This window comes from Pelophylax lessonae, assembly GCF_965119305.1.
Source record: "Pelophylax lessonae genome assembly, chromosome: 4".
In the NCBI taxonomy this organism is placed as follows: Eukaryota; Metazoa; Chordata; class Amphibia; order Anura; family Ranidae; genus Pelophylax; species Pelophylax lessonae.
The window spans coordinates 677,844,277-677,871,182 of NC_138771.1; the positions used below are offsets into that span (position 1 = coordinate 677,844,277).

The 26,906-nt window shown below is 53.9% G+C and overlaps 1 protein-coding gene across 1 annotated transcript; it reads left to right on the plus strand.

Annotated features, from left to right (window-relative positions):
- On the plus strand, positions 1-26,906 carry DVL2 (dishevelled segment polarity protein 2). The gene is made up of 15 exons (XM_082256948.1): positions 1-276; positions 5,279-5,348; positions 8,798-8,955; positions 9,060-9,166; positions 13,047-13,167; positions 16,616-16,706; positions 16,876-16,945; positions 19,074-19,213; positions 23,687-23,763; positions 23,859-23,926; positions 24,003-24,137; positions 24,232-24,381; positions 24,950-25,126; positions 25,245-25,469; positions 26,225-26,906. The coding sequence occupies exons 1-15, from the start codon at positions 116-118 to the stop codon at positions 26,674-26,676; spliced, it is 2,202 nt and encodes a 733-aa protein (XP_082113074.1). The 5' UTR covers positions 1-115; the 3' UTR covers positions 26,677-26,906.

Below are 26,906 nucleotides of genomic sequence, written 5' to 3' on the forward strand. Positions count from 1 at the left end.
TCCGCATTTCCCGCCCTTCGTTTTAGCGTACTGACGTCATACGCTGCCTCCCAAGGAGGGACCGGTGCCGTCGCTAATCGAGGCCGAGGCTCCGGGGGCTCAGCTAGGCCGCACGATGGGGGAGACGAAGGTGATTTACCACCTGGATGAGGAGGAGACGCCGTACCTGGTGAAGGTGCCGGTCCCGGCCTCTGACATCCGACTGCGGGACTTCAAGGCCGCCCTGGGCCGGGGACACGCCAAATATTTCTTCAAGGCCATGGACCAGGACTTCGGGTGAGGAGAGGGACCGGGGGGAGGGGAATAGCGGACACCGAACCCCCCCAACACCTTCTGTACTACCCCCCCCCCATGTACCCCCCTATATACCTCCAACTGAACCCCCCTCTACACCCTATATACTGCTAACCAACCCCCCCTCCCCCCAACACCCTATGTACTCCCAACTGAACCCCCCTAATATACCCCCAACACCTTATATACCCAACCCCCCCATACACCCAACCCCCCTTTACCCTCCTATATACCCCCTGTACCCCCTACACCCTATACACCCCCTGTACCCCCTACACCCTATATACACCCCCTGTACCCCCTACACCCTATATACACCCCCTGTACCCCCTACACCCTATATACACCCCCTGTACCCCCTACACCCTATATACACCCCCTGTACCCCCTACACCCTATATACACCCCCTGTACCCCCTACACCCAAGCGACCCCCCCCTGTACCCCCTACACCCTATATACACCCCCTGTACCCCCTACACCCTATATACACCCCCTGTATCCCCTACACCCTATATACACCCCCTGTACCCCCTACACCCTATATACACCCCCTGTACCCCCTACACCCTATATACACCCCCTGTACCCCCTACACCCAAGCGACCCCCCCCTGTACCCCCTACACCCTATATACACCCCCTGTACCCCCTACACCCTATATACACCCCCTGTATCCCCTACACCCTATATACACCCCCTGTACCCCCTACACCCTATATACACCCCCTGTACCCCCTACACCCTATATACACCCCCTGTACCCCCTACACCCAAGCGACCCCCCCTGTACCCCCTACACCCTATATACACCCCCTGTACCCCCTACACCCTATATACACCCCCTGTATCCCCTACACCCTATATACACCCCCTGTACCCCCTACACCCTATATACCCCCTACACCCTATATACACCCCCTGTACCCCCTACACCCTATATACACCCCCTGTACCCCCTACACCCTATACACCCCCTGTACCCCCTACACCCTATATACACCCCCTGTATCCCCTACACCCTATATACACCCCCTGTACCCCCTACACCCTATATACACCCCCTGTACCCCCTACACCCTATATACACCCCCTGTACCCCCTACACCCAAGCGACCCCCCCTGTACCCCCTACACCCTATATACACCCCCTGTACCCCCTACACCCTATATACACCCCCTGTATCCCCTACACCCTATATACACCCCCTGTACCCCCTACACCCTATATACACCCCCTGTATCCCCTACACCCTATATACACCCCCTGTACCCCCTACACCCTATATACACCCCCTGTACCCCCTACACCCTATATACACCCCCTGTACCCCCTACACCCTATATACACCCCCTGTACCCCCTACACCCTATATACACCCCCTGTACCCCCTACACCCTATATACACCCCCTGTACCCCCTACACCCTATATACACCCCCTGTACCCCCTACACCCTATATACACCCCCTGTACCCCCTACACCCTATATACCCCCTACACCCTATATACACCCCCTGTACCCCCTACACCCTATATACACCCCCTGTACCCCCTACACCCTATACACCCCCTGTACCCCCTACACCCTATATACACCCCCTGTATCCCCTACACCCTATATACACCCCCTGTACCCCCTACACCCTATATACACCCCCTGTACCCCCTACACCCTATATACACCCCCTGTACCCCCTACACCCTATATACACCCCCTGTACCCCCTACACCCTATATACACCCCCTGTACCCCCTACACCCTATATACACCCCCTGTACCCCCTACACCCAAGCGACCCCCCCCTGTACCCCAACCTGAGCCCCTGTACACCCTATATACCCCGACCCCCCCCCAACACCCTAAATACTGCAAACTGACCTCCCTCTACCCCCAACCTGCCCCCCCTGTACCCCCAACCCGCCCCCCCTGTACCCTAGGGATGCACCGATCCGATCTTTTTATCCCGATCTTTTGCTTTGTGAAATCTCTGATCCGGAAGTTTCTGTTTTGTGATCTCCTAACAAAATATTTCCGGATCAATCAGCCGATACTTTCTAAAATGTCACAGCTTTGGTCTTTAAGAGGTTAAACTTCCCTCCTCCGGCAGACGGAACAAAAAGATACATTGTAATCCGTGTGGGGTGACTTGTGGGCCCCAAGTCACCTGACATAAGAAAAGCAATGTAAATGAATGAGAGCCGTCGCTCCGACCTCAGATAAAGGTTCTGTACTTCCAGGTGACCTCCATCCCACCTCTCCCATAGACTTCAATGGGAGTCGCCTCCAAGTCTGATCTTTATCTATTATCAGGCCACTGATCCGACCTTCCAGGAAGAAGAAAGAGAATAGCCAGCCATGCCTACAGATTCTATATACCATTATCTCTGCCTGGTCTGTGCGTGGCACTGGTGGGCACTGATGCCTGGCACTAATTTGTGGTGCTGCTGGACACTTAGTGTGAGGAAAGGGATATGCAGTGTAGTTAGGGTGCTATATACCACTATAGTTATATTCAATAATCTAGTTTCTGTAGGGAAAGTGTTAAGTGTCAGGGGACCGTAGTGTAGTGTAGTGTGAACTGACTGCTATGGCAGGGTGACCTCTATAGAGAAGAGATTGTTTGTATAGAATGTTTAGTAGCGCAGGGATGGGGCTCCGCTACTTTCACACCCGGCCGATTTTGTTTCAGGCGTTTATTGGGCATTTTTGGGGTCTTTGGAGGCAGGCTTGACATCTGAACTTCTGTATACGGGTGTACACACCTACACACATATATATATACATACACCCATTATATATAGGTGTGGATAGGAGTGGAGCCCCATCCCTGTGCTACTAAAAATTCTAAGATCTTTGTTTCTGGTTCTGGAGATTCTACAGAGCTGACACTTCACAGGAACACTTTTTACCCCCCCAGGCCCTAAATACAAGGAAATCTTTTTTTTTTTTCAATAATTTTTCCAATAATTGTCTCTCTATCAAAAATAAAAAATTTTTAAGAACTTTTTTTTGGTGGGCAAAAAACAGAGAAGGGGAATTGGGTCACAACTCATCAGATTCTGATTGGCCAAAGTCGTCTATCATACGAGTCACGCTGAAAGTCACCCCTTATGAGGCGACTTTCTAGTAGCGATAGTGAGAGCCGACTCTTCCTGGGAGAGCTGTTCTCTGCTCCCTCACAGCTAAAACCGGATCGGCCCCTGGATCTCTTCATTTTACCCATCCCCCGATCCAGCTATATCGGGGCCAATATCCCATCCCAATATCAAATCAGTGCATCCTACTGTATACCCTACTTCCTACTGACCCCCCCTGTACACCCTATATACCCCCAACCGACCCCCCCTGTACCCCCAACACTCTATATACCCTGACCCCCTTGTACCCCCAACCAACCCCCCTCAACACCCTATATACCCCCAACCTGACTCCCCTTATACCCCCAACCGACCCCCCCTGTACCCCCTACACCCTATATACCCTAAACCCCTTGTACCCCCAACCAACCCCCCTCAACACCCTATATACCCCCAACCTGACTCCCCTTATACCCCCAACCGACCCCCCTCAACACCCTATATACCCTAAACCCCTTGTACCCCCAACCAACCCCCCTCAACACCCTATATACCCCCAACCTGACTCCCCTTATACCCCCAACCGACCCTCCCCCTGAACCCCCTACACCCTATATACCCTGACCCCCTCGTACCCCCAACCAACCCCCCTCAACACCCTATATACCCCCAACCTGACCCCCCCTGTACCCCCTACACCCTATATACCCTGACCCCCTTGTACCCCCAACCGACCCTCCCCCTGAACCCCCTACACCCTATATACCCTGACCCCCCTTGTACCCCCAACCGACTCCCCTGTAAACTCTACACTGATTGTATTCTATATACCCCACAGACACCCCCATATTACCTCGTATTCTATATACCCCCCCAGACACCCCCATATTACCTCATTGTATTCTATATACCCCACAGACACCCCCATATTACCTCATTGTATTCTATATACCCCCCCAGACACCCCCATATTACCTCATTGTATTCTATATACCCCCCAGACACCCCCATATTACCTCATTGTATTCTATATACCCCCCCCCCCCCAGACAATCATTCTCTGATCCCTCCCCCTTCAGGTACAGGTGGGATCCCCTGTGTTGTACTACGGGGTTAAGTCACTCTGACCCCCTCCCCCCCCCCCCCGGTATAGTTGGGGTACCCTGTGTTGTAGGACAGGGTTAATCATTCTCTGACCCCCCCCCCCCCGGTATAGTTGGGGTCCCCTGTGTTGTAGGATGGGGTTAATCATTCTCTGACCCCCCCCCCAGGTATAGTTGGGGTCCCCTGTGTTGTAGGATGGGGTTAATCATTCTCTGACCCCCCCCCCAGGTATAGTTGGGGTCCCCTGTGTTGTAGGATGGGGTTAATCATTCTCTGACCTCCTTCCCCAGGTATAGTTGGGGTCCCCTGTGTTGTAGGATGGGGTTAATCATTCTATGACCCTCCAGGTATATTTGGGGTCCCCTGTGTTGTAGGGTGGAGTTGATCATTGTCTGACCCCCCCCCCCCCCCCAGGTATAGGTGGGGTCCCCTGTGTTGTAGGGTGGAGTTAATCATTGTCTGACCCCCCCCCCCCCCCCAGGTATAGGTGGGGTCCCCGGTGTTGTAGGGTGGAGTTGATCATTCTCTGACCCCCCCCAGGTATAGTTGGGGTCCCCGGTGTTGTAGGATGGGGTTAATCATTCTCGGACCCCCCAGGTATATTTGGGGTCCCCGGTGTTGTAGGGTGGAGTTGATCATTCTCTGACCCCCCCCCCCAGGTATAGATGGGGTCCCCGGTGTTGTAGGGTAGGGTTAATCATTCTCTGACCCCCCAGGTATATTTGGGGCCCCCCGTGTTGTATGACTGGATTTGTGTTTCTCCTGTAGATGGTAAGTGGATTTTGTTGTGTGATTGCAGGGTGGTGAAGGAGGAGATCTCCGATGACAATGCCAAGCTGCCGTGTTTTAATGGTCGCGTCGTGTCCTGGGTAAGAACCGATTATAATGAGCGGAACATCTACCAGATTATGGGGGACCGTGTGTCCGAGACTTCCCAATGGGTCTCCATGATAAGACGTACCCTATGGGGGCGGGGTGTCCTAGTCTCTCCACTGGTCTCCATGATAAGAAGTACCCCCTAGTCTCTCCACTGGTCTCCATCGAGAGAGGTCCCCTATTGGGGCCCTGTGTCCTAGACTCCCCATTGATCTCCATCCAGAGATGTCCCCTAGACTCCCCATTGATCTCCATCCAGAGATGTCCCCTATTGGGGCCGTGTGTCCTAGACTCCCCATTGATCTCCATGATAAGACGTACCCTATGGGGGCGGGGTGTCCTAGTCTCTCCACTGGTCTCCATCGAGAGAGGTCCCCTATTGGGGCCCTGTGTCCTAGACTTCCCAATTGATCTCCATCCGGAGATGTCCCCTATTGGGGCCCTGTGTCCTAGACTCCCCATTGATCTCCATCCAGAGATGTCCCCTAGACTCCCCATTGATCTCCATCCAGAGATGTCCCCTATTGGGGCCGTGTGTCCTGGTCTCCCCATTGATCTCCATCCAGAGATGTCCCCTATTGGGCCGTGTGTCCTAGACTCCCTATTGATCTCAATCCAGAGATGTCTCTCTATTGGGTGAGCTGTGGATCTTTGGAAGTGAAGCCGGTTCAGGCGATGACATTGGTCAGTTGTACGGAGCCTCTGTTGCTGTATTAAGGGTGAGGGCTCCGGCCTTGCTGTCCCTCTTCTGGCATCGTTACTGGGAACAAGCCAGTGTGAAACCCAGAGCCGGTATTGAAGCCAGGTCGGGGGTGACTGCCCCAGGTTGTACCCTTACAGAAACCAGTATGCGGGGGCAGGGCCAATCTTCCATGTTTCTCAGGTATAGATCTGAGATGGGGCTATTGTGAGGTCTATCAGTCATTTGGTTATTCTGTGCAGTAATTGGGGGAAGGGGAAGTTGGGGTCCCACCAGCCAAGTGTTGGTGCTTGTGGACCTTTATTGAGCATCTGACGGCTCAGAAAGGTTTGGTCAGGCAATAGACATTGGATGTCGGGGGCTGGGGGGGTCTGTTGATATTTCAGGCCAGTGATGAGCTCCAGTCCTGGTCACCATTGATGGTTATGGTCACAGGCAGACCTGGCAAGGTTTAGTCAGGGATTGGATGTCTGGGGGTGGCGTTGGGTGATCTGGTGATGATCTCCAGCCCTAGTCAGGTCATCCTGTGTAGATCTAGTCAGGGATTGGATGTCTGGGGGTGGCATTGGGTGATCTGGTGGTGAGCTCCAGACCTAGTCAGGTCATCCTGTGTAGATCTAGTCAGGGATTGGATGTCTGGGGGTGATGTTGGGTGATCTGGTGATGATCTCCAGCCCTAGTCAGGTCATCCCGTGTAGATCTAGTCAGGGATTGGATGTCTGGGGGTGATGTTGGGTGATCTGGTGATGATCTCCAGCCCTAGTCAGGTCATCCTGTGTAGATCTAGTCAGGGATTGGATGTCTGGGGGTGATGTTGGGTGATCTGGTGATGATCTCCAGACCTAGTCAGGTCATCCTGTGTAGATCTAGTCAGGGATTGGATGTCTGGGGGTGATGTTGGGTGATCTGGTGATGATCTCCAGCCCTAGTCAGGTCATCCCGTGTAGATCTAGTCAGGGATTGGATGTCTGGGGGTGATGTTGGGTGATCTGGTGATGATCTCCAGCCCTAGTCAGGTCATCCCGTGTAGATTTAGTCAGAAATTGGATGTCTGAGGGTGATGTTGGGTGATCTGGTGATGATCTCCAGCCCTAGTCAGGTCATCCTGTGTAGATTTAGTCAGGGATTGGATGTCTGGGGGTGATGTTGGGTGATCTGGTGATGATCTCCAGACCTAGTCAGGTCATCCTGTGTAGATCTAGTCAGGGATTGGATGTCTGGGGGTGGTGTTGGGTGATCTGGTGATGATCTCCAGACCTAGTCAGGTCATCCCGTGTAGATTTAGTCAGAAATTGGATGTCTGGGGGTGATGTTGGGTGATCTGGTGATGATCTCCAGCCCTAGTCAGGTCATCCTGTGTAGATTTAGTCAGGGATTGGATGTCTGGGGGTGATGTTGGGTGATCTGGTGATGATCTCCAGACCTAGTCAGGTCATCCTGTGTAGATTTAGTCAGGGATTGGATGTCTGGGGGTGATGTTGGGTGATCTGGTGATGATCTCCAGACCTAGTCAGGTCATCCTGTGTAGATCTAGTCAGGGATTGGATGTCTGGGGGTGGCGTTGGGTGATCTAGTGATGAGCTCCAGACCTAGTCAGGTCATCCTGTGTAGATTTAGTCAGGGATTGGATGTCTGGGGGTGATGTTGGGTGATCTGGTGATGATCTCCAGCCCTAGTCAGGTCATCCTGTGTAGATCTAGTCAGGGATTGGATGTCTGGGGGTGGCGTTGGGTGATCTGGTGATGAGCTCCTGACCTAGTCAGGTCATCCTGTGTAGATTTAGTCAGGGATTGGATGTCTGGGGGTGGTGTTGGGTGATCTGGTGATGATCTCCAGCCCTAGTCAGGTCATCCTGTGTAGATCTAGTCAGGGATTGGATGTCTGGGGGTGGTGTTGGGTGATCTGGTGATGATCTCCAGACCTAGTCAGGTCATCCTGTGTAGATTTAGTCAGGGATTGGATGTCTGGGGGTGATGTTGGGTGATCTGGTGTTGAGCTCCAGACCTAGTCAGGTCATCCTGTGTAGATTTAGTCAGGGATTGGATGTCTGGGGGTGGCGTTGGGTGATCTGGTGATGAGCTCCTGACCTAGTCAGGTCATCCTGTGTAGATTTAGTCAGGGATTGGATGTCTGGGGGTGGCGTTGGGTGATCTGGTGATGATCTCCAGCCCTAGTCAGGTCATCCTGTGTAGATCTAGTCAGGGATTGGATGTCTGGGGGTGGCGTTGGGTGATCTGGTGTTGAGCTCCAGACCTAGTCAGGTCATCCTGTGTAGATCTAGTCAGGGATTGGATGTCTGGGGGTGGCGTTGGGTGATCTGGTGATGATCTCCAGCCCTAGTCAGGTCATCCTGTGTAGATTTAGTCAGGGATTGGATGTCTGGGGGTGACCTCGGCTGATCTGTTAATATTCCAGTCCTGGTCACCATCATTGCTATGGTCTCTCTATGTGTGATAGGCAGGGAAGGTTTGATCAGACAATGGATGTTGGATGCCCATTGGTGGCGTTGGGTTATTGGGTGATATTCCATGCTAGTGATGATCTCCAGCCCTAGTCCGGGTAGATTTAGTCAGGGATTGGATATCTGGGGGTGGCTTTGGGTTATTGGGTGATATTCCATGCTAGTGATGATCTCCAGCCCTAGTCCGGGTAGATTTAGTCAGGCAGTGGACATTGGATGTCCGCCATCTATGGTTATTGCCTATCTTCGTGTGACGAGTTATTTTCTTCTGGTCTTTGTAGTTGGTCTCTGCCGAGACATTACCGCCTGATCAATCTCCACCTCCACCGCCTCCTCCTCCTGAGACCAGACCGGAGCCTTCCCCTCTTCCTCCTCCTCTCCCTCCGCCCCCTGTAGAGAGGACCAGCGGCATCGGAGACTCCCGCCCTCCCTCATTCCAGTAAGTGTATACAGGAAATTGACGCACAACGATTGGTGTGTAGTCAGATCCGTATTCTGTACGATATGTTGGTGAACACATTCTGACTTTTCTCTACATTGTAGTCCCAATGTGTCTGACAGCGCGGAGAACCTGGATCAGGAAACCGAGACCGAGTCTGTTGTGTCTGTCCGAAGGGAGCGTCCCCGCAGACGGGAGAGCGCTGACCAAGGTGAGGAGGGGGAGGTGAGAGCGCTGACCGAGGTGAGGAGGGGGAGGTGAGAGCGCTGACCAAGGTGAGGAAGGGGGAGGTGAGGAGGGGGGGAGGTGAGAGCGCTGACCGAGGTGAGGAGGGGGGAGGTGAGAGCGCTGACCAAGGTAAGGAGGGGGGAGGTGAGAGCACTGACCGAGGTGAGGAGGGGGGAGGTGAGAGCGCTGACCGAGGTGAGGAAGGGGGAGGTGAGGAGGGGGGGAGGTGAGAGCGCTGACCGAGGTGAGGAGGGGGGAGGTGAGAGCGCTGACCGAGGTAAAGGGAGGGGGAGGTGAGAGTGCTGACCGAGGTAAAGGGAGGGGGAGGTGAGAGCGCTGAGCGAGGTGAGGAGGGGGGAAGGTGAGAGCGCTGAGCGAGGTGAGGAGGGGGGGAGGTGAGAGCGCTGACTGAGGTTTAGGAGGGGGGGAGGTGAGAGCGCTGAGCGAGGTAAGGAGGGGCGGAGGTGAGAGCGCTGAGCGAGGTGGGGAGGTGAGGAGGGGGGAGGTGAGGAGGGGGGAGGTGAGAGCGCTGACCGAGGAGGGGGAGGTGAGGAGGGGGGGGAGGTGAGAGCGCTGAGCGAGGTAGAGGAGGGGGGAGGTGAGAGCGCTGAGCGAGGTGAGGAGGGGGGAGGTGAGAGCGCTGACCGAGGTGAGAGCGCTGACCGAGGTGAGAGCGCTGACCGAGGTGAGAGCGCTGACCGAGGTGAGAGCGCTGACCGAGGTGAGGAGGGGGAGGTGAGAGCGCTGAGCGAGGTGAGGGAGGGGGAGGTGAGCGCTGAGCGGGGTGAGGAGAGGGGGAGGTGAGAGCGCTGAGCGAGGTAAAGGGAGGGGGAGGTGAGAGCGCTGAGCGAGGTGAGGAGGGGGGAGGTGAGAGCGCTGAGCGAGGTGAGGAGGGGGGGAGGTGAGAGCGCTGAGCGAGGTGAGGAGGGGGGGAGGTGAGAGCGCTGAGCGAGGTGAGGAGGGGGGGAGGTGAGAGCGCTGAGCGAGGTGAGGAGGGGGGGAGGTGAGAGCGCTGAGCGAGGTGAGGAGGGGGGGAGGTGAGAGCGCTGAGCGAGGTGAGGAGGGGGGGAGGTGAGAGCGCTGAGCGAGGTGAGGAGGGGGGGAGGTGAGAGCGCTGAGCGAGGTGAGGAGGGGGGGAGGTGAGAGCGCTGAGCGAGGTGAGGGGGGGAGGTGAGAGCGCTGAGCGAGGTGAGGAGGAGGGGGGGAGGTGAGAGCGCTGAGCGAGGTAAAGGGAGGGGGAGGTGAGAGCGCTGAGCGAGGTAAAGGGAGGGGGAGGTGAGAGCGCTGAGCGAGGTAAAGGGAGGGGGAGGTGAGAGCGCTGACCGAGGTGAGGAGAGGGGGAGGTGAGAGCGCTGAGCGAGGTGAGGAGGGGGGAGGTGAGAGCGCTGAGCGAGGTGAGGGAGGGGGAGGTGAGAGCGCTGACCGAGGTGAGAGCGCTGAGCGAGGTGAGGAGGGGGGAGGTGAGAGCGCTGAGCGAGGTAAAGGGAGGGGGAGGTGAGAGCGAGGTAAAAGGGAGGGGGAGGTGAGAGCGCTGAGCGAGGTGAGGGAGGGGGAGGTGAGAGCGCTGACCGAGGTGAGGAGAGGGGGAGGTGAGAGCGCTGAGCGAGGTAAGGAGGGGGGAGGTGAGAGCGCTGAGCGAGGTGAGGGGAGGTGAGAGCGCTGAGCGATGTGAGGAGGGGGGAGGTGAGAGCGATGTGAGGAGGGGGGAGGTGAGAGCGCTGAGCGAGGTGAGGAGGGGGGGGAGGTGAGAGCGCTGAGCGATGTGAGGAGAGGGGGAGGTGAGAGCGCTGAGCGATGTGAGGAGGGGGGAGGTGAGAGCGCTGACCGAGGTGAGGAGGGGGAAGGTGAGAGCGCTGACCGAGGGGGGGAGGTGAGAGCGCTGACCGAGGTGAGGAGGGGGGAAGGTGAGAGCGCTGACCGAGAGGGGGAGGTGAGAGCGCTGAGCGATGTGAGGAGGGGGGAGGTGAGAGCGCTGAGCGAGGTAAGGAGGGGGGAGGTGAGAGCGCTGAGCGAGGTGAGGAGAGGGGGAGGTGAGAGCGCTGAGCGAGGTGAGGAGGGGGGGGAGGTGAGAGCGCTGAGCGAGGTGAGGAGGGGGGGAGGTGAGAGCGCTGAGCGAGGTGAGGAGGAGGGGGGGAGGTGAGAGCGCTGAGCGAGGTGAGGAGGAGGGGGGAGGTGAGAGCGCTGAGCGAGGTAAAGGGAGGGGGAGGTGAGAGCGCTGAGCGAGGTAAAGGGAGGGGGAGGTGAGAGCGCTGAGCGAGGTAAAGGGAGGGGGAGGTGAGAGCGCTGAGCCGAGGTGAGGAGAGGGGGAGGTGAGAGCGCTGACCGAGGTGAGGAGAGGGGGAGGTGAGAGCGCTGAGCGAGGTGAGGAGGGGGGAGGTGAGAGCGCTGAGCGAGGTGAGGGAGGGGAGGAGGTGAGAGCGCTGAGCGAGGTGAGGAGGGGGGGAGGTGAGAGCGTTGAGCGAGGTAAGGGAGGGGGAGGTGAGAGCGCTGAGCGAGGTGAGGGAGGGGGAGGTGAGAGCGCTGAGCGAGGTGAGGAGAGGGGGAGGTGAGAGCGCTGAGCGAGGTAAGGAGGGGGGAGGTGAGAGCGCTGAGCGAGGTGAGGGGGAGGTGAGAGCGCTGAGCGATGTGAGGAGGGGGGAGGTGAGAGCGCTGAGCGAGGTGAGGAGGGGGGGGGGGGAGGTGAGAGCGCTGAGCGATGTGAGGAGAGGGGGAGGTGAGAGCGCTGAGCGAGGTGAGGAGGGGGGGGGGGAGGTGAGAGCGCTGAGCGATGTGAGGAGAGGGGGAGGTGAGAGCGCTGAGCGATGTGAGGAGGGGGGAGGTGAGAGCGCTGACCGAGGTGAGGAGGGGGGAAGGTGAGAGCCCTGACCGAGGGGGGGAGGTGAGAGCGCTGACCGAGGTGAGGAGGGGGGAAGGTGAGAGCGCTGACCGAGAGGGGGAGGTGAGAGCGCTGAGCGATGTGAGGAGGGGGGAGGTGAGAGCGCTGAGCGATGTGAGGAGGGGGGAGGTGAGAGCGCTGAGCGATGTGAGGAGGGGGGAGGTGAGAGCGCTGAGCGAGGTGAGGAGAGGGGGAGGTGAGAGCGCTGAGCGATGTGAGGAGGGGGGGAGGTGAGAGCGCTGACCGAGGTAGAGGAGGGGGGAGGTGAGAGCGCTGACCGAGGTAGAGGAGGGGGAGGTGAGAGCGCTGAGCGATGTGAGGAGGGGGGAGGTGAGAGCGCTGAGCGAGGTGAGGAGAGGGGGAGGTGAGAGCGCTGAGCGATGTGAGGAGGGGGGGAGGTGAGAGCGCTGACCGAGGTAGAGGAGGGGGGAGGTGAGAGCGCTGACCGAGGTAGAGGAGGGGGGAGGTGAGAGCGCTGACCGAGGTAGAGGAGGGGGGGAGGTGAGAGCGCTGAGCGATGTGAGGAGGGGGGAGGTGAGAGCGCTGACCGAGGTAGAGGAGGGGGGAGGTGAGAGCGCTGACCGAGGTAGAGGAGGGGGGGAGGTGAGAGCGCTGAGCGAGGTGAGGGGGGGGGAGGTGAGAGCGCTGAGCGATGTGAGGAGGGGGGGAGGTGAGAGCGCTGACCGAGGTAGAGGAGGGGGGAGGTGAGAGCGCTGACCGAGGTAGAGGAGGGGGGGAGGTGAGAGCGCTGAGCGATGTGAGGAGGGGGGAGGTGAGAGCGCTGACCGAGGTAGAGGAGGGGGGAGGTGAGAGCGCTGACCGAGGTGAGGAGGGGGGGAGGTGAGAGCGCTGAGCGAGGTGAGGAGGGGGGAGGGAGAGACCCATACAGGAAGGTGTGGGGATGTGATATGTATATACATGCTTTTCTTTATTTCCCATCATGCCTCAGTTCCACCCTATAAATCTAGGCTCCTCCTCTTTCTGACAGGCCGAGCTGTGAATGGGAGGAGCGATCGGCACCTGTCGGGTTATGAGTCTTCCTCCACCCTCCTCACCAGTGAGATAGAGACCAGTATCTGCGACTCCGAGGAGGACGACACCATGAGCAGGTACTGACTCCGCCCACTCACCTCACCATGTCACATGACTCTGTAATTGTAATTGTATAATAGATGAAAGCTCCGCCCATCACTCTTCTCTGCTCTTTCCTCCCGCAGCTCTGCTGTCTCTGGAGCCACTAATATGCATGTGTAGGGTATGTGTTCTCCATCCCCTCCCCCCATCCCCCGTACTAACCCCGCCCCCACCCCACCCACACATAGACCCCCATACCGTCCTCCCGCAGCTCTGCTGTCTCTGGAGCCACTAATATGCATGTGTAGGGTATGTGTTCTCCATCCCCCCCTCTCCTACAGACTCCCGTACTGTCTACACCCCCCCTACCCTACAGACCCTCATACGGTCTACAGTACAGACCACCCTCTGGTAGTCCTGTACGGGGTGTATACAGTCAGGTCCATAAATATTGGGACATGGACACAATTCTAATCTTTTTGGCTCTATACACCCCCCTCTATATACACCCCCCCCCCTCTCTATACCCCCCTCCCCCTCTCTATACACCACCACAATGGATCTGAAATGAAATAAACAAGATGTGCTTTACCTGCAGACTTTCAGCTTTAATTTGAGGGAATTTACATCCAAATCAGGTGACCGGTGTAGGAATTACAACAGTTTGTATATGTGCCTCACACTTTTTAAGGGACCAAAAGTAATGGGACAGATTACCAATCATAAATCAAACTTTCACTTTTTAATACTTGGTTGCAAATCCTTTGTAGTCAATTACAGGCTGAAGTGTGGAACGCATAGACATCACCAGACGCTGGGTTTCATCCCTGGTGATGCTCTGCCAGGCCTCTACTGCAACTGTCTTCAGTTCCTGCTTGTTCTTGGGACATTTTCCCTTCAGTTTTGTCTTCAGCAAGTGAAATGCATGCTCAATCCGATTCAGGTCAGGTGATTGACTTGGCCATTGCATAACATTCCACTTCTTTCCCTTAAACTCTTTGGTTTCTTTCGCAGTATGCTTCAGGTCATTGTCCATCTGCACTGTGAAGCGCCGTCCAATGAGTTCTGAAGCATTTGGCTGAATATGAGCCGATAATATTCCCCGAAACACTTCAGAATTCATCCTGCTGCTTCTGTCAGCAGTCACATCATCAATAAATACAAGAGAACCAGTTCCATTGGCAGCCATACATGCCCACGCCATGACACTACCACCACCATGCTTCACTGATGAGGTGGTATGCTTTGGATCATGAGCAGTTCCTTTCCTTCTCCATACTCTTCTCTTCCCATCACTCTGCTACAAGTTGATCTTGGTCTCATCTGTCCATAGGATGTTCCAGAACTGTGAAGGCTTTTTTAGATGATGTTTGGCAAACTCTAATCTGGCCTTCCTGTTTCTGAGGCTCACCAATGGTTTACATCTTGTGGTGAACCCTCTGTATTCACTCTGGTGAAGTCTTCTCTTGATTGTTGACTTTGAAACACAGACACCTACCTCCTGCAGAGTGTTCTTCATCTGACACACATACACCTACCTCCTGGAGAGTGTTCCTGATCTGACACACATACACCTACCTCCTGGAGAGTGTTCCTGATCTGACACACATACACCTACCTCCTGGAGAGTGTTCCTGATCTGACACACATACACCTACCTCCTGGAGAGTGTTCCTGATCTGACACACATACACCTACCTCCTGGAGAGTGTTCCTGATCTGACACATATACACCTACCTCCTGGAGAGTGTTCCTGATCTGACACATATACACCTACCTCCTGGAGAGTGTTCCTGATCTGACACATATACACCTACCTCCTGGAGAGTGTTCCTGATCTGACACACATACACCTACCTCCTGGAGAGTGTTCTTCATCTGACACACATACACCTACCTCCTGGAGAGTGTTCCTGATCTGACACACATACACCTACCTCCTGGAGAGTGTTCTTGTGATCTGACACACATACACCTACCTCCTGGAGAGTGTTCCTGATCTGACACACATACACCTACCTCCTGGAGAGTGTTCCTGATCTGACACATATACACCTACCTCCTGGAGAGTGTTCCTGATCTGACACACATACACCTACCTCCTGGAGAGTGTTCCTGATCTGACACACATACACCTACCTCCTGGAGAGTGTTCCTGATCTGACACATATACACCTACCTCCTGGAGAGTGTTCCTGATCTGACACACATACACCTACCTCCTGGAGAGTGTTCCTGATCTGACACATATACACCTACCTCCTGGAGAGTGTTCCTGATCTGACACACATACACCTACCTCCTGGAGAGTGTTCTTCATCTGACACACATACACCTACCTCCTGGAGAGTGTTCCTGATCTGACACACATACACCTACCTCCTGGAGAGTGTTCTTGATCTGACACACATACACCTACCTCCTGGAGAGTGTTCCTGATCTGACACACATACACCTACCTCCTGGAGAGTGTTCCTGATCTGACACACATACACCTACCTCCTGGAGAGTGTTCCTGATCTGACACACATACACCTACCTCCTGGAGAGTGTTCCTGACCTGACACACATACACCTACCTCCTGGAGAGTGTTCCTGATCTGACACACATACACCTACCTCCTGGAGAGTGTTCCTGACCTGACACACATACACCTACCTCCTGGAGAGTGTTCTTCATCTGACACACATACACCTACCTCCTGGAGAGTGTTCCTGACCTGACACACATACACCTACCTCCTGGAGAGTGTTCTTGATCTGACACGCATACACCTACCTCCTGGAGAGTGTTCCTGATCTGACACACATACACCTACCTCCTGGAGAGTGTTCTTCATCTGACACACATACACCTACCTCCTGGAGAGTGTTCTTGATCTGGCCAACTGTTGTGAAGGGTGTTTTCTTCACCAGGGAAAGAATTCTTCGGTCATCCACCACAGTTGTTTCCCGCGGTCTTCCGGGTCTTTTGGTGTTGCTGAGCTCACCGGTGCCTTCTTTCTTTTTAAGGATGTTCCAAACAGTTGATTTGGCCACACCTAATGTTCTTGCTATCTCTCTGATGGGTTTGTTTTGTTTTTTCAGCCTAATGCTGGCTTGTTTCATTTCAAATCTATTGTGGTGGTGTATAGAGCCAAAAAGATTAGAATTGTGTCCATGTCCCAATATTTATGGACCTGACTGTATATACAGGCCGGTCTCCGGTGGTCCTGTACGGGGCGTGTATATACAGACCGGTCTCCGGTGGTCCTGTACGGGGTGTGTATATACAGACCGGTCTCCGGTGGTCCTGTACGGGGTGTGTATATACAGACCGCCCTCCGGTGGTCCTGTACGGGGTGTATATATACAGACCGCCCTCCGGTGGTCCTGTACGGGGTGTGTATATACAGACCGCCCTCCGGTGGTCCTGTACGGGGTGTGTATATACAGACCGTCTCCGTATGCTGTATTAGATTTCTCCTTCTATCACACTTCAGGTTCAGCAGCTCCACAGAACAGAGCAATGCGTCCCGCTTACTGAAACGCCACCGCCGCCGCCGTAAGCAGAGACCCCCCCGCCTGGAGAGGGTAAGTACACCAAACACTGGCTCTGTCTGTCCTCCTGGGGTGGCACAGGGAGGGTCTGTCTGTCCTCCTGGGGTGGCACAGGGAGGGTCAGTCTGTCCTCCAAGGGTGGCACACGTGGGGGGCGGGGGATCGGTGGCACACATGTGAGTGGTGCTTTGTTGTTTTTCAGACGTCGTCGTTCAGCAGTGTGACGGACTCCACCATGTCCCTGAATATCATTACAGGGACCCTCAACATGGGTGAGTTCCTCCCTCCCTTCCTCTCCTCCCCTCCCCTTCCTCCCCTCCCCTTCCTCCCCTCCCCTTCCTCCCCTCCCCTTCCTCTCCTCCCCTTCCTCTCCTCCCCTTCCTCTCCTCCCCTTCCTCTCCTCCCCTTCCTCTCCTCCCCTTCCTCCCTCCCCTTCCTCTCCTCCCCTTCCTCTCCTCCCCTTCCTCTCCTCCCCTTCCTCTCCTCCCCCTCCTCTCCTCCCCCTCCTCTCCTCCCCCTCCCCTTCCTCTCCTCCCTTCCCCTTCCTCTCCTCCCCTTCCTCTCCTCCCTTCCCCTTCCTCTCCTCCCCTTCCTCTCCTCCCCTCCCCTTCCTCTCCTCCCCTTCCTCTCCTCCCCTCCCCTTCCTCTCCTCCTCTCCTCCCTCCCCTTCCTCTCCTCCTCTCCTCCCTCCCCTTCCTCTCCTCCTCTCCTCCCTCCCCTTCCTCTCCTCCTCTCCTCCCTCTCCTCCTCTCCTCCCTCCTCTCCTCCCTCCCCCTTCCTCTCCTCCCTCCCCCTTCCTCTCCTCCCTCCCCCTTCCTCTCCTCCCTCCCCCTTCCTCTCCTCCCTCCCCCTTCCTCTCCTCCCTCCCCCTTCCTCTCCTCCCTCCCCCTTCCTCTCCTCCCTCCCCCTTCCTCTCCTCCCTCCCCCTTCCTCTCCTTCCCTCCCCTTCCTCTCCTTCCCTCCCCTTCCTCTCCTTCCCTCCCCTTCCTCTCCTCTTCTTCCTCCCCTCCCCTCCCTCCCCTCCCCTCCCCTTCCTCCCCTCCCCTCCCCTTCCTCCCCTCCCCTTCCTCCCCTCCCCTCCCCTTCCTCCCCTCCCCTTCCTCTCCTCCTCTCCTCTTCTTCCTCTCCTCTCCTCTTCTTCCTCTCCTCTTCTTCCTCTCCTCTCCTCTTCTTCCTCTCCTCTCCTCTTCTTCCTCTCCTCTCCTCTTCTTCCTCTCCTCCCCTCCCCTTCCTCTCCTCTCTCTCCTCCTCTCCTCTCTCTCCTCCTCTCCTCTCTCTCCTCCCCTCCCCTTCCTCTCCTCTCTCTCTCCTCCCCTCCCCTCCCCTTCCTCTCCTCTCTCTCCTCTCCTCCCCTCCCCTTCCTCTCCTCTCTCTCCTCCCCTCCCCTCCCCTTCCTCTCCTCTCTCTCCTCCCCTCCCCTCCCCTTCCTCTCCTCTCTCTCCTCCCCTCCCCTCCCCTTCCTCTCCTCTCTCTCCTCTCCTCCCCTCCCCTTCCTCTCCTCTCTCTCCTCCCCTCCCCTCCCCTTCCTCTCCTCTCTCTCCTCCCCTCCCCTCCCCTTCCTCTCCTCTCTCTCCTCTCTCTCCTCCCCTTCCTCTCTCTCCTCTCTCCTCCCCTCCCCTCCCCTTCCTCTTCTCTCCCTCCTCCCAGATCTCCTCGGAGGATGGACTGTCCTGCTGGGGGAACGCGGCTTTCAAATGTGTTCCTAAATGTGATCACCAGGGGGCGCACTCCATTATGAGTGTAAGGGATATTCCTCCAGGCCTTCTCTTTCCCCTGTCCCCTCCCCTTCTCGCTTTTCCACCCTGTCCTCTCCTCCCTCGCTCCCTCTTCTCGCTTTTCCACCCTATCCCCCCCTACCCTCTCCTCCCCCTCTTCTCCTCCTCCCCCTCTTCTCCTCCTCCCCCTCTTCTCCTCCTCCCCCTCTTCTCCTCCTCCCCCTCTTCTCCTCCTCCCCCTCTTCTCCTCCTCCCCCTCTTCTCCTCCTCCCCCTCTTCTCCTCCTCCCCCTCTTCTCCTCCTCCCCCTCTTCTCTTCTCTCCTTTTCTTCTCTTCTCTCCTTTTCTTCTCTTCTCTCCTTTTCTTCTCTTCTCTCCTTTTCTTCTCTTCTCTCCTTTTCTTCTCTTCTCTCCTTTTCTTCTCTTCTCTTCTCTCCTTTTCTTCTCTTCTCTTCTCTCCTTTTCTTCTCTTCTCTTCTCTCCTTTTCTTCTCTTCTCTTCTCTCCTTTTCTTCTCTTCTCTTCTCTCCTTTTCTTCTCTTCTCTTCTCTCCTTTTCTTCTCTTCTCTTCTCTCCTTCTCTTCTCTTCTCTTCTCTTCTTCCTCCTTCTCCTTCTCTTCTCTTCTTCCTCCTTCTCCTTCTCTCCTCCCCTCTCCTCCCCTCCTGATTGTGTTCTACTCTTTGCAGAGAAATACAACTTTCTGGGGATCTCTATTGTTGGTCAGAGTAATGAGCGAGGGGACGGAGGAATCTACATCGGTTCTATCATGAAGGGAGGAGCGGTGGCTGCAGACGGGAGGATAGAGCCTGGAGATATGTTACTGCAGGTCAGTGCTCCTCTCCACCCAACCCCAACCCCCCCCATCCCCCAATTCCAAAATGGTAACTCCACTTTCATGTTTCCTCCTCACTCTACACATGGACACAGAGATACAAACCGCTATTTCTTCACAGTAACAAAAGGTAGGAATCTGCTACAATGTTCCACATGCCTGCAATGTACATCAATCACCCGGGGGGGGGGGGGGTTTGGATGACAACAAAAGTGGAGTTACTCTTTAACCCTCCAGAAGGTTCTACCCCCCCCCCCCCTTATGAGCAGCCCATTTTCTGCTCTTCAGCGCTTCGCTACTTTTTTTTTTTTTTTTGAAAATTCTATTTATTGAAGTTTTGTGAAAAAAAACTGCATACAAAACAGAGCCGTGTGGGCGTACCCAGGCTCAACAACATAAGAACCAAAAAATAACCCCACCAACCCCCCAACAAGGCTGCAGCTCAGGTCCGAGTACCTACATTCCAACATTCAGGTAATAAGGACGGTCCAGTGTGGTCAGGGACATTCAGGTAATAAGGACAGCACGGTCCAGTGTGGTCAGGGACATTCAGGTAATAAGGACAGCACGGTCCAGTGTGGTCAGGGACATTCAGGTAATAAGGACAGCACGGTCCAGTGTGGTCAGGGACATTCAGGTAATAAGGACAGCACGGTCCAGTGTGGTCAGGGACATTCAGGTAATAAGGACAGCACGGTCCAGTGTGGTCAGGGACATTCAGGTAATAAGGACAGCACGGTCCAGTGTGGTCAGGGAGGTGCAAACATATGGCATCAGTCTACATAGCTAGGCACAACTCACTCAGCAGTCAAAGACACACTGGGATCTGGAACGGCTGGCTCATCCGCAGTATCCGTAGCTTCCAACCACAGGTCCCAGACTTTATGAAATTTGGTTGGGTACCCCCTATACTTGTAAACTGCTTTGTATAATGGCACCATCGAATTCACCAAGGCCTTCCACTGAGAGCCGGGGCCCCCGTCTCTCTCCAGCGCATCACCACCAACTTCCTAGCATAAAAGAGCAAAAGCCCCAAAAGGGTGCAAGTGGCTACAGTATGGGCCAACGCATTCACAAGGCCCAGGATACAGGTCTCCATTCCAGCTGGGACAGCAATAGTAGTTAACCTAGTAATGAAACTCAAAACCTCAGACCAAAAGCTTTGCAGGGACGGAGAGTGCCAGATCATATGAGCATAGGAAGGGACTCCAGAGCCACAACGCCAGCATACGTCCGGGACGTCAGGAGACACCCTGTGCAATCTGGAAGGCGTGAGGTGAAATCTATGTAAAATCTTGAATTGAACTAAGCGGTCCCTTGAGGAGACTAAATGTTTGAAGGGATATTCCCATACATCCTCCCAGTCCTCCGAATCCAGCTCCGGCACTTCCACCACCCAAAACTCCTACAACTTCTCCAGACCCACATGCACACTAGGCATCAGGGATCTGTAAATGGAGGAGAGCGGTTTCTTAAGGTCCTCATCCCGGAGGACCAGTTCAAAGTCCGCCGGAGTCAAATCTGGGGGGGAATCCCCAAACTGAGTCCGGAAGGCATGACGGAGTTGCAGGAACCGGAAAAAGTAGGAGTTGGGCAGATCAAATCTATCTTTCAATTGGTCAAAACTAAAGCCCCGTACACACGTATCGAAAATTAGCAGGGAATTTTCGGCCAACGTCCGATCTGCCGATTTTCGGCTTGTTAGTATGGTGCTTCCGACTACCAACTCCGACTTTTCGGCCGAAAAAAATATGATGTGCAGGCTATAAAATTTTTGTCCTCCGTCAAAACACGTCCGATTTTCATGCAGTCAGTACAGATTTCGACAGGAAAAAATCTTATGAGCAAGACTGGGCATGCTCAGAGAAGAAAAAACACAAAGAAAGCAAACCAACACATGACATCACTTCTGAAGTAGAATTTTGTTGGCCGACAAAATTTGTGTGCATTCTAGGCACATTCCAACCAACAAAACACAACTTGGACAAAAGTCGGACGATCGGTAAGCCGATAATCGTTGCGTGTGTACGAGGCTTAAGAAGGTCACCCCCTTGACAGATGTGGGAAATACACCGAATACCCCTAGTGGCCCAAAGAGACGGATCAGGGATGGAGTAAAATTCAAGCAGTTCCGGGTTTCGCCATAGGGGGAGGTTCGGAGACAGCCGACTAAGGTCAGATTTGGCATAGGGAGAGACCAGTTTCCAAGCCCTAATGACCGCCCTCATGGAGACCGTAAGGGGATATGGAGCCCTGAGTCAACGGAAAAGGACATTACACAGCGCCTCATAGGACCCAAGCAGGGACCCCTCAAGTACCACTGCAGAATAAGTGTCATCGGAGACAAGCCAGTTGTGGGCATGAGTTAGTAAACCAGCCACAAAGTACATAGTCTGGGCAAGCCAGACCCCCATGAGTCCAGGGCCGCTGCAGTACAGATAGGCGCAGTCTGGGGGGCAAGCTCCCCAGAGGAAGGCAGTCATCAGGGAATGAAACTTTTTAAAGATCCGCTTCGGGATCCACACCGGGGACTGGCGCACAATATACAATAAAGGGGGTAGCAGCTTCATCTTGATAAGATTGATTCTCCCAATCAGTGTCAACGGAAGATTCGTCCAAGCCCTGAGCCTATCTTTGAAAGACTGGAGGAGGGGGGAAAGGTTGAGATCACAAAAGTCCTGTACCCTAGGGGAGATAGTAACTCCCAAGTATCTGACACTGTCCGCCCAGCACAACGGGAGAGAGGGGTCCGCCCGCGCCTGGGCGTCCGCGTCAACCCGGGAGCAAAAGCGACTTCTCCCAATTGACCTGGAGGCCAGATAGCTCAGTAAAGCGCGAAAGCAGGGCTAGGACAGACCTGAGGGACGTAATTGCAAGTATGCATATGCCGTGTGAGAAATAACTTGACAATTTTTTTTTTGTTTGTTTTTTACACAAAATTTAATTTTCCCAAGAATTGTGGGGAAAAAGTTACAATTTCAAAAAACTCACCATGCCTCTTATTCAATACCCTGGAATGTCGTCTTTCCAAAAAGGGTTAGTTTGAGGGGTATTTGTACTGTCCTGACATTTCAGGGCCTCAAGAAATGAGATCGGCCGTCAGTACATCTGGTTTGATCAATTTTCAATGATTGGCACCATAGCTTGTAGACTCTATAACCTTCACATAGACTAAATAATATCCACTAATTTGAGTTATTTTTACCAAAGATCTGTACCAGTATAAATGTTGGCCCAAATTTATGAATAAAAAATTACTTCTAAGTAAAAAAATTATAACATTTTGCAAACATCGCAAAAAAAAAAAAAAAAAACCCAGTGATGATTAAATATTACCAAAAGAAAGCTTTATTTGTGTGAAGAAAAAAAATATAAAAAATGTGATTGGGTACAGCGTTGCATGACTCAAAATATGAGAGCGCTGAAAGCCAAAAATTGGTCTGGGCAGGAAGGGGGTGAAAGTGCCCGGTATGGAAGTGGTTTAAATTTATCCCCCTTTGGAATGCACTGGCCAATCTTTGTTTAGTATGCTTTTGAAGCACTCCAATTTCTCCTCCGTGTTCTTTGTTCCCAGGGTTCTCTCCCATTTCTCCTCCGTGTTCTTTGTTCCCTTTCCTGTCAAGGCATGCTCTACTCGGGCGCTCAGTGCCTCCTGGGCCTTCCGTCATCAGGCGTCAGGTTTGCAAGGCGGCTACCTGGTCGTCGGTGCACACTTTTACAAAGTTCTATAAAGGGAATGTGTTGGCATCTGCGGAGGCTTCCTTTTGGCTGCAAGGTTTTGCAGGCTGCCTAGAGGACCTGGTTATTGTTTTCAGATGGGCTCCAGTTGTTTTGGTTGAGCTTCTGTTTTACCTGGTTGGCTATAGTTAGCCTTGGGAATTTCTTTTTCACTGTTCCCACCTCTCATGTTTAACACTGCTTTGGGACGTCCCAATGGTTAAGATCAGGAGCTGTGTCCGTCAATGAACGAAAGAGAAAATCTAATTTTTCTACTCTTTGATCATCTACCCTGGCCACGGTTATCTTCCCCTGCCGTGACTCTGGCCACGGTTATCTTCCCCTGCCGTGACTCTGGCCACGGGTTATCTTCCCCTGCCGTGACTCTGGCCACGGTTATCTTCCCCTGCCGTGACTCTGGCCACGGGTTATCTTCCCCTGCCGTGACTCTGGCCACGGGTTTAGACTGACATTTTAGTGTAGTGCTTCGGGTCAGGTATTGTAAAAAAATGCTATAAATCACGTGTACAGCTTGTCACTTTCTAGCTGTTGGTGGCCCTGCAGACAGGAGTAATCTTGGTGCTTTAATTCTCTAGCCGTGGACAACCCTGATCTATAAACATTGTCTGAATGTGTCACCTTCTCCTCATTGTCCCGGCCTGGGGTCACCTCTGTCCCACAAACACTCTCAGCATTTGACCTTTTTCCTTCTTTCCTTTTATTGGGAAATTTCTGCTTGTTGTCTTGCAGGTCAATGATATCAACTTCGAGAATATGAGCAACGATGATGCTGTTCGGGTCCTCAGAGACATCGTCCATAAACCGGGGTAAGTTGGTGCAGACTGGGAGAATGGACATGGTATCCCATCATAGGAGTTCATGGTAACCAACATGTAATTCCTCTTCTCTGCCTCTCTTCCAGTCCAATCGTTCTGACTGTGGCGAAATGCTGGGATCCCTCCCCCCAAGGTTACTTCACTCTTCCCCGCAGTAGGTGTCATGAGTTGTGGTATCTGGCTGTCCTCTCACACTTCTGTTCTCCTATTAATATTTCTTATTTGTGTAGATGAGCCCATCCAGCCGATTGATCCGGCTGCTTGGGTGTCCCACTCTGCAGCGATGAGCGGCTCGTTCCCCGTGTATCCTGGCAGTGCTTCAATGAGCAGCATGACTTCCAGCACCTCCGTCACCGAAACTGAGTGTGAGTTACAGCGTGGGGGATCGTCCGGGATCGTCAGGGCTTACTTTTCATCTACATGTGTGCTCACTCCGCTTTCTCCTTCTTCCTTCCTTAGTGTCTCACGCTCTCCCACCAGTGTCCCTCTTCAGTCTGTCCATACACACAGATCTGGCATCTGTAGTAAGGGCCATGGCTTCTCCAGAATCGGGCCTTGAAGTCAGAGACCGAATGTGGCTGAAGATTACCATTCCCAATGCCTTCCTGGGTGAGATTCTCAGCCTGTGTCATTGTCCTATACATAGTAAGACAGGCCACCATTCCAGTTCAGACCAGAAGCTATAGATTATATTCTAGAAAGAGTAGGGTGAAGTGATTGGATGGGGTTCAGAGGGTGCTGGGACCGGGGCATGGAAATCAGGCACCCCAGAAGCTATAGATTAGATCAGGGGTCTGCAAACTTTCCTAAAAAGAAAAAAAAGTTTACTGTCCTTTAGACTTCTTTGGGGCCGGATGTTGCCCAGTGGGAGTAAACAATGCAGATATTTATTGGGAGGAATTGTGACCCATTTTTGTTAGTGGAAGGAATTGTACCCCATTATTGGTGTCAGTGGCAGGAGCTATTTCACATTGTTGGTGTCAGTGGCAGGAATAATGCCTCAAGGGCCACATCTGACCCCAGGGCCGCAGTTTGGAGGCCACTGGATTTGATTATAGACAGGAGATTATGGGAGATGGGCGCACTCATGGCTGAGTGTTAGGACAGGTCATACAAGGTGTGGATAGGTCAGTTTCTGGAAGTTTCTCAGCATTCTGGTTCTCCTCTTCTCCTTCAGGCTCTGATGTGGTGGATTGGCTGTATCACCATGTTGAGGGCTTCCAGGACCGGCGGGAGGCTCGTAAATTTGCCAGTAATTTACTGAAAGCCGGGTTCATCCGACACACGGTGAACAAGATCACCTTCTCCGAGCAATGTTACTACATCTTCGGGGACCTCTCTGGTTGTGAGAACTGTAAGTATCTGATGGGGGTCCATCCTTCAGACACAAGAAGTCTCTCCCGGGATCATCCTTGGGCTCTCTTGTTCCCCACCCCCCACCACATTGCTAATCTATCTCTAATCTTTTACAGACATGGCTAATCTATCGCTGAATGATAATGATGGATCTAGCGGTGCCTCTGATCAGGATACCCTGGCTCCTCTTCCTCTCCCTGGAGCGTCACCTTGGCCTCTTCTTCCGACCTTCTCCTATCAGTATCCAGCTCCTCATCCATACAGCACACAACCTCCGGCCTACCACGAGCTCTCCTCATACAGCTACGGCCTGGGAAGTGCCGGGAGCCAGCACAGTGAAGGTGAGTGTCAGTGCCATCCCCTCCGATAGCCAGGTCATAGTCTTTATTTCCTAAATCCCTCCTTACTCTCCTTTTAAAGAATCCTTCAGGAATCCATTTTGGGCTTCGGTAGTCCTTTTAGCATAGACTTTGGGGGCACTATGCGTTCCATTTTTAGTAGAGACCTGAGGGAGGGTTGAGGAATTTTCTTGCTGCCTTTTGTGGATAGACTGTAGGCGAGTGATCTGGCTGCCTTTTCAGAAGAGATGCTATGGAGGGAGTCTTGGAAGCTCTTTTAAGGGAGACTGGAGAAACGTGAATGCTGTTTTTGGAGAGACTTTTAAGGGGCACTCTGGCTGCTTTTTAAGAAGACTCCACAGGGGACTCTGGCTGCCCTTTTTTTGTAAGAGATTTTGTGGGGGTGGGGTGAAATTGAATGTCTTTTTAGAAGAGACTTTGTGGGGTGGATCTGGAAACTTATTTAGCGAAGGCTTTGACTGCCCTTTTGGAAGAGATTCGATGAGGGTCTTGGTCCCCTTTTGGGGGAACTCTGGCTGCCCTTCTGTAAAACTTAATGAGAGACTTTGGCTGCATTTTGGGAAAGGTTCTGGGAGGATTCTTGCTGCCCTTCAGGAAAAGTCTTTGGGGTTAGGGTGCTCTAGCTGCCTCTTTGGGAAGGAGGCGGTGGGAGGGGTTGAATAGCCTTTTGGTGGACTCTCTGGGGCTGCTGTGAGATTCGGGTCGACTGATTTGGTTTCCTTTTTTCTTTGTTCCAGGGAGCCGGAGCAGCGGATCTACTCGTAGTGATGGAGGCCGTGGAGTGCAGAAAGAAGAGCGATCTGGAGGTGGTGGAGACTCTAAATCGGGATCTGGCAGCGAGTCTGAATATTCCACACGTAGTAGCGTGAGGAGGGGCGGAGCTGAGACGGGTCCTCCCAGCGAACGTTCTGCACGGTCTCAGCCTCATCATCACCCTCATCACCCCCCGTCGATCCATTCTTACCCGGCTCCAGGTGTCCCCCTCTCCTATAACCCCATGATGCTTATGATGATGCCACCACATCCTCTTCCTCCACCCTCGTCTTGTCCTCCTTCCTCATCCGTTCCCCCTGGTGCTCCTCCTCTCGTCCGTGACCTTGCATCGGTTCCTCCCGAGCTGACCGCCAGCCGCCAATCATTTCACATGGCCATGGGCAACCCCAGTGAATTCTTTGTGGATGTGATGTGATGAGGTCCTTGGATACTGAACCCGTTCCTCTCTCCATAGTATTAGGGTGCTGCCCATCTAGATCTGAGGTGGTTGGATTTAGAATGGCACGTACTCCCTACATTGCCATTATTACGGCTTACAATGACTGACCAATTACTGAGCCCCGGGGTCAATTTCTGGCCTTCTAGGAGGATGTCCTCATGAGAAGCTACTCCCTCCTAGCAGGTATCTAGGCACTCCATAGTTGA

Excerpts from the sequence above, each read along its gene's own strand:
- DVL2 (XM_082256948.1), top strand. The coding sequence starts at position 116 with ATGGGGGAGACGAAGGTGATTTACCACCTGGATGAGGAGGAGACGCCG. Across the intron at positions 13,168-16,615 it reads GAGGACGACACCATGAGCAG|GTTCAGCAGCTCCACAGAAC; the intron begins GTACTGACTCCG and ends ATCACACTTCAG. Across the intron at positions 23,927-24,002 it reads TTACTTCACTCTTCCCCGCA|ATGAGCCCATCCAGCCGATT; the intron begins GTAGGTGTCATG and ends TTATTTGTGTAG.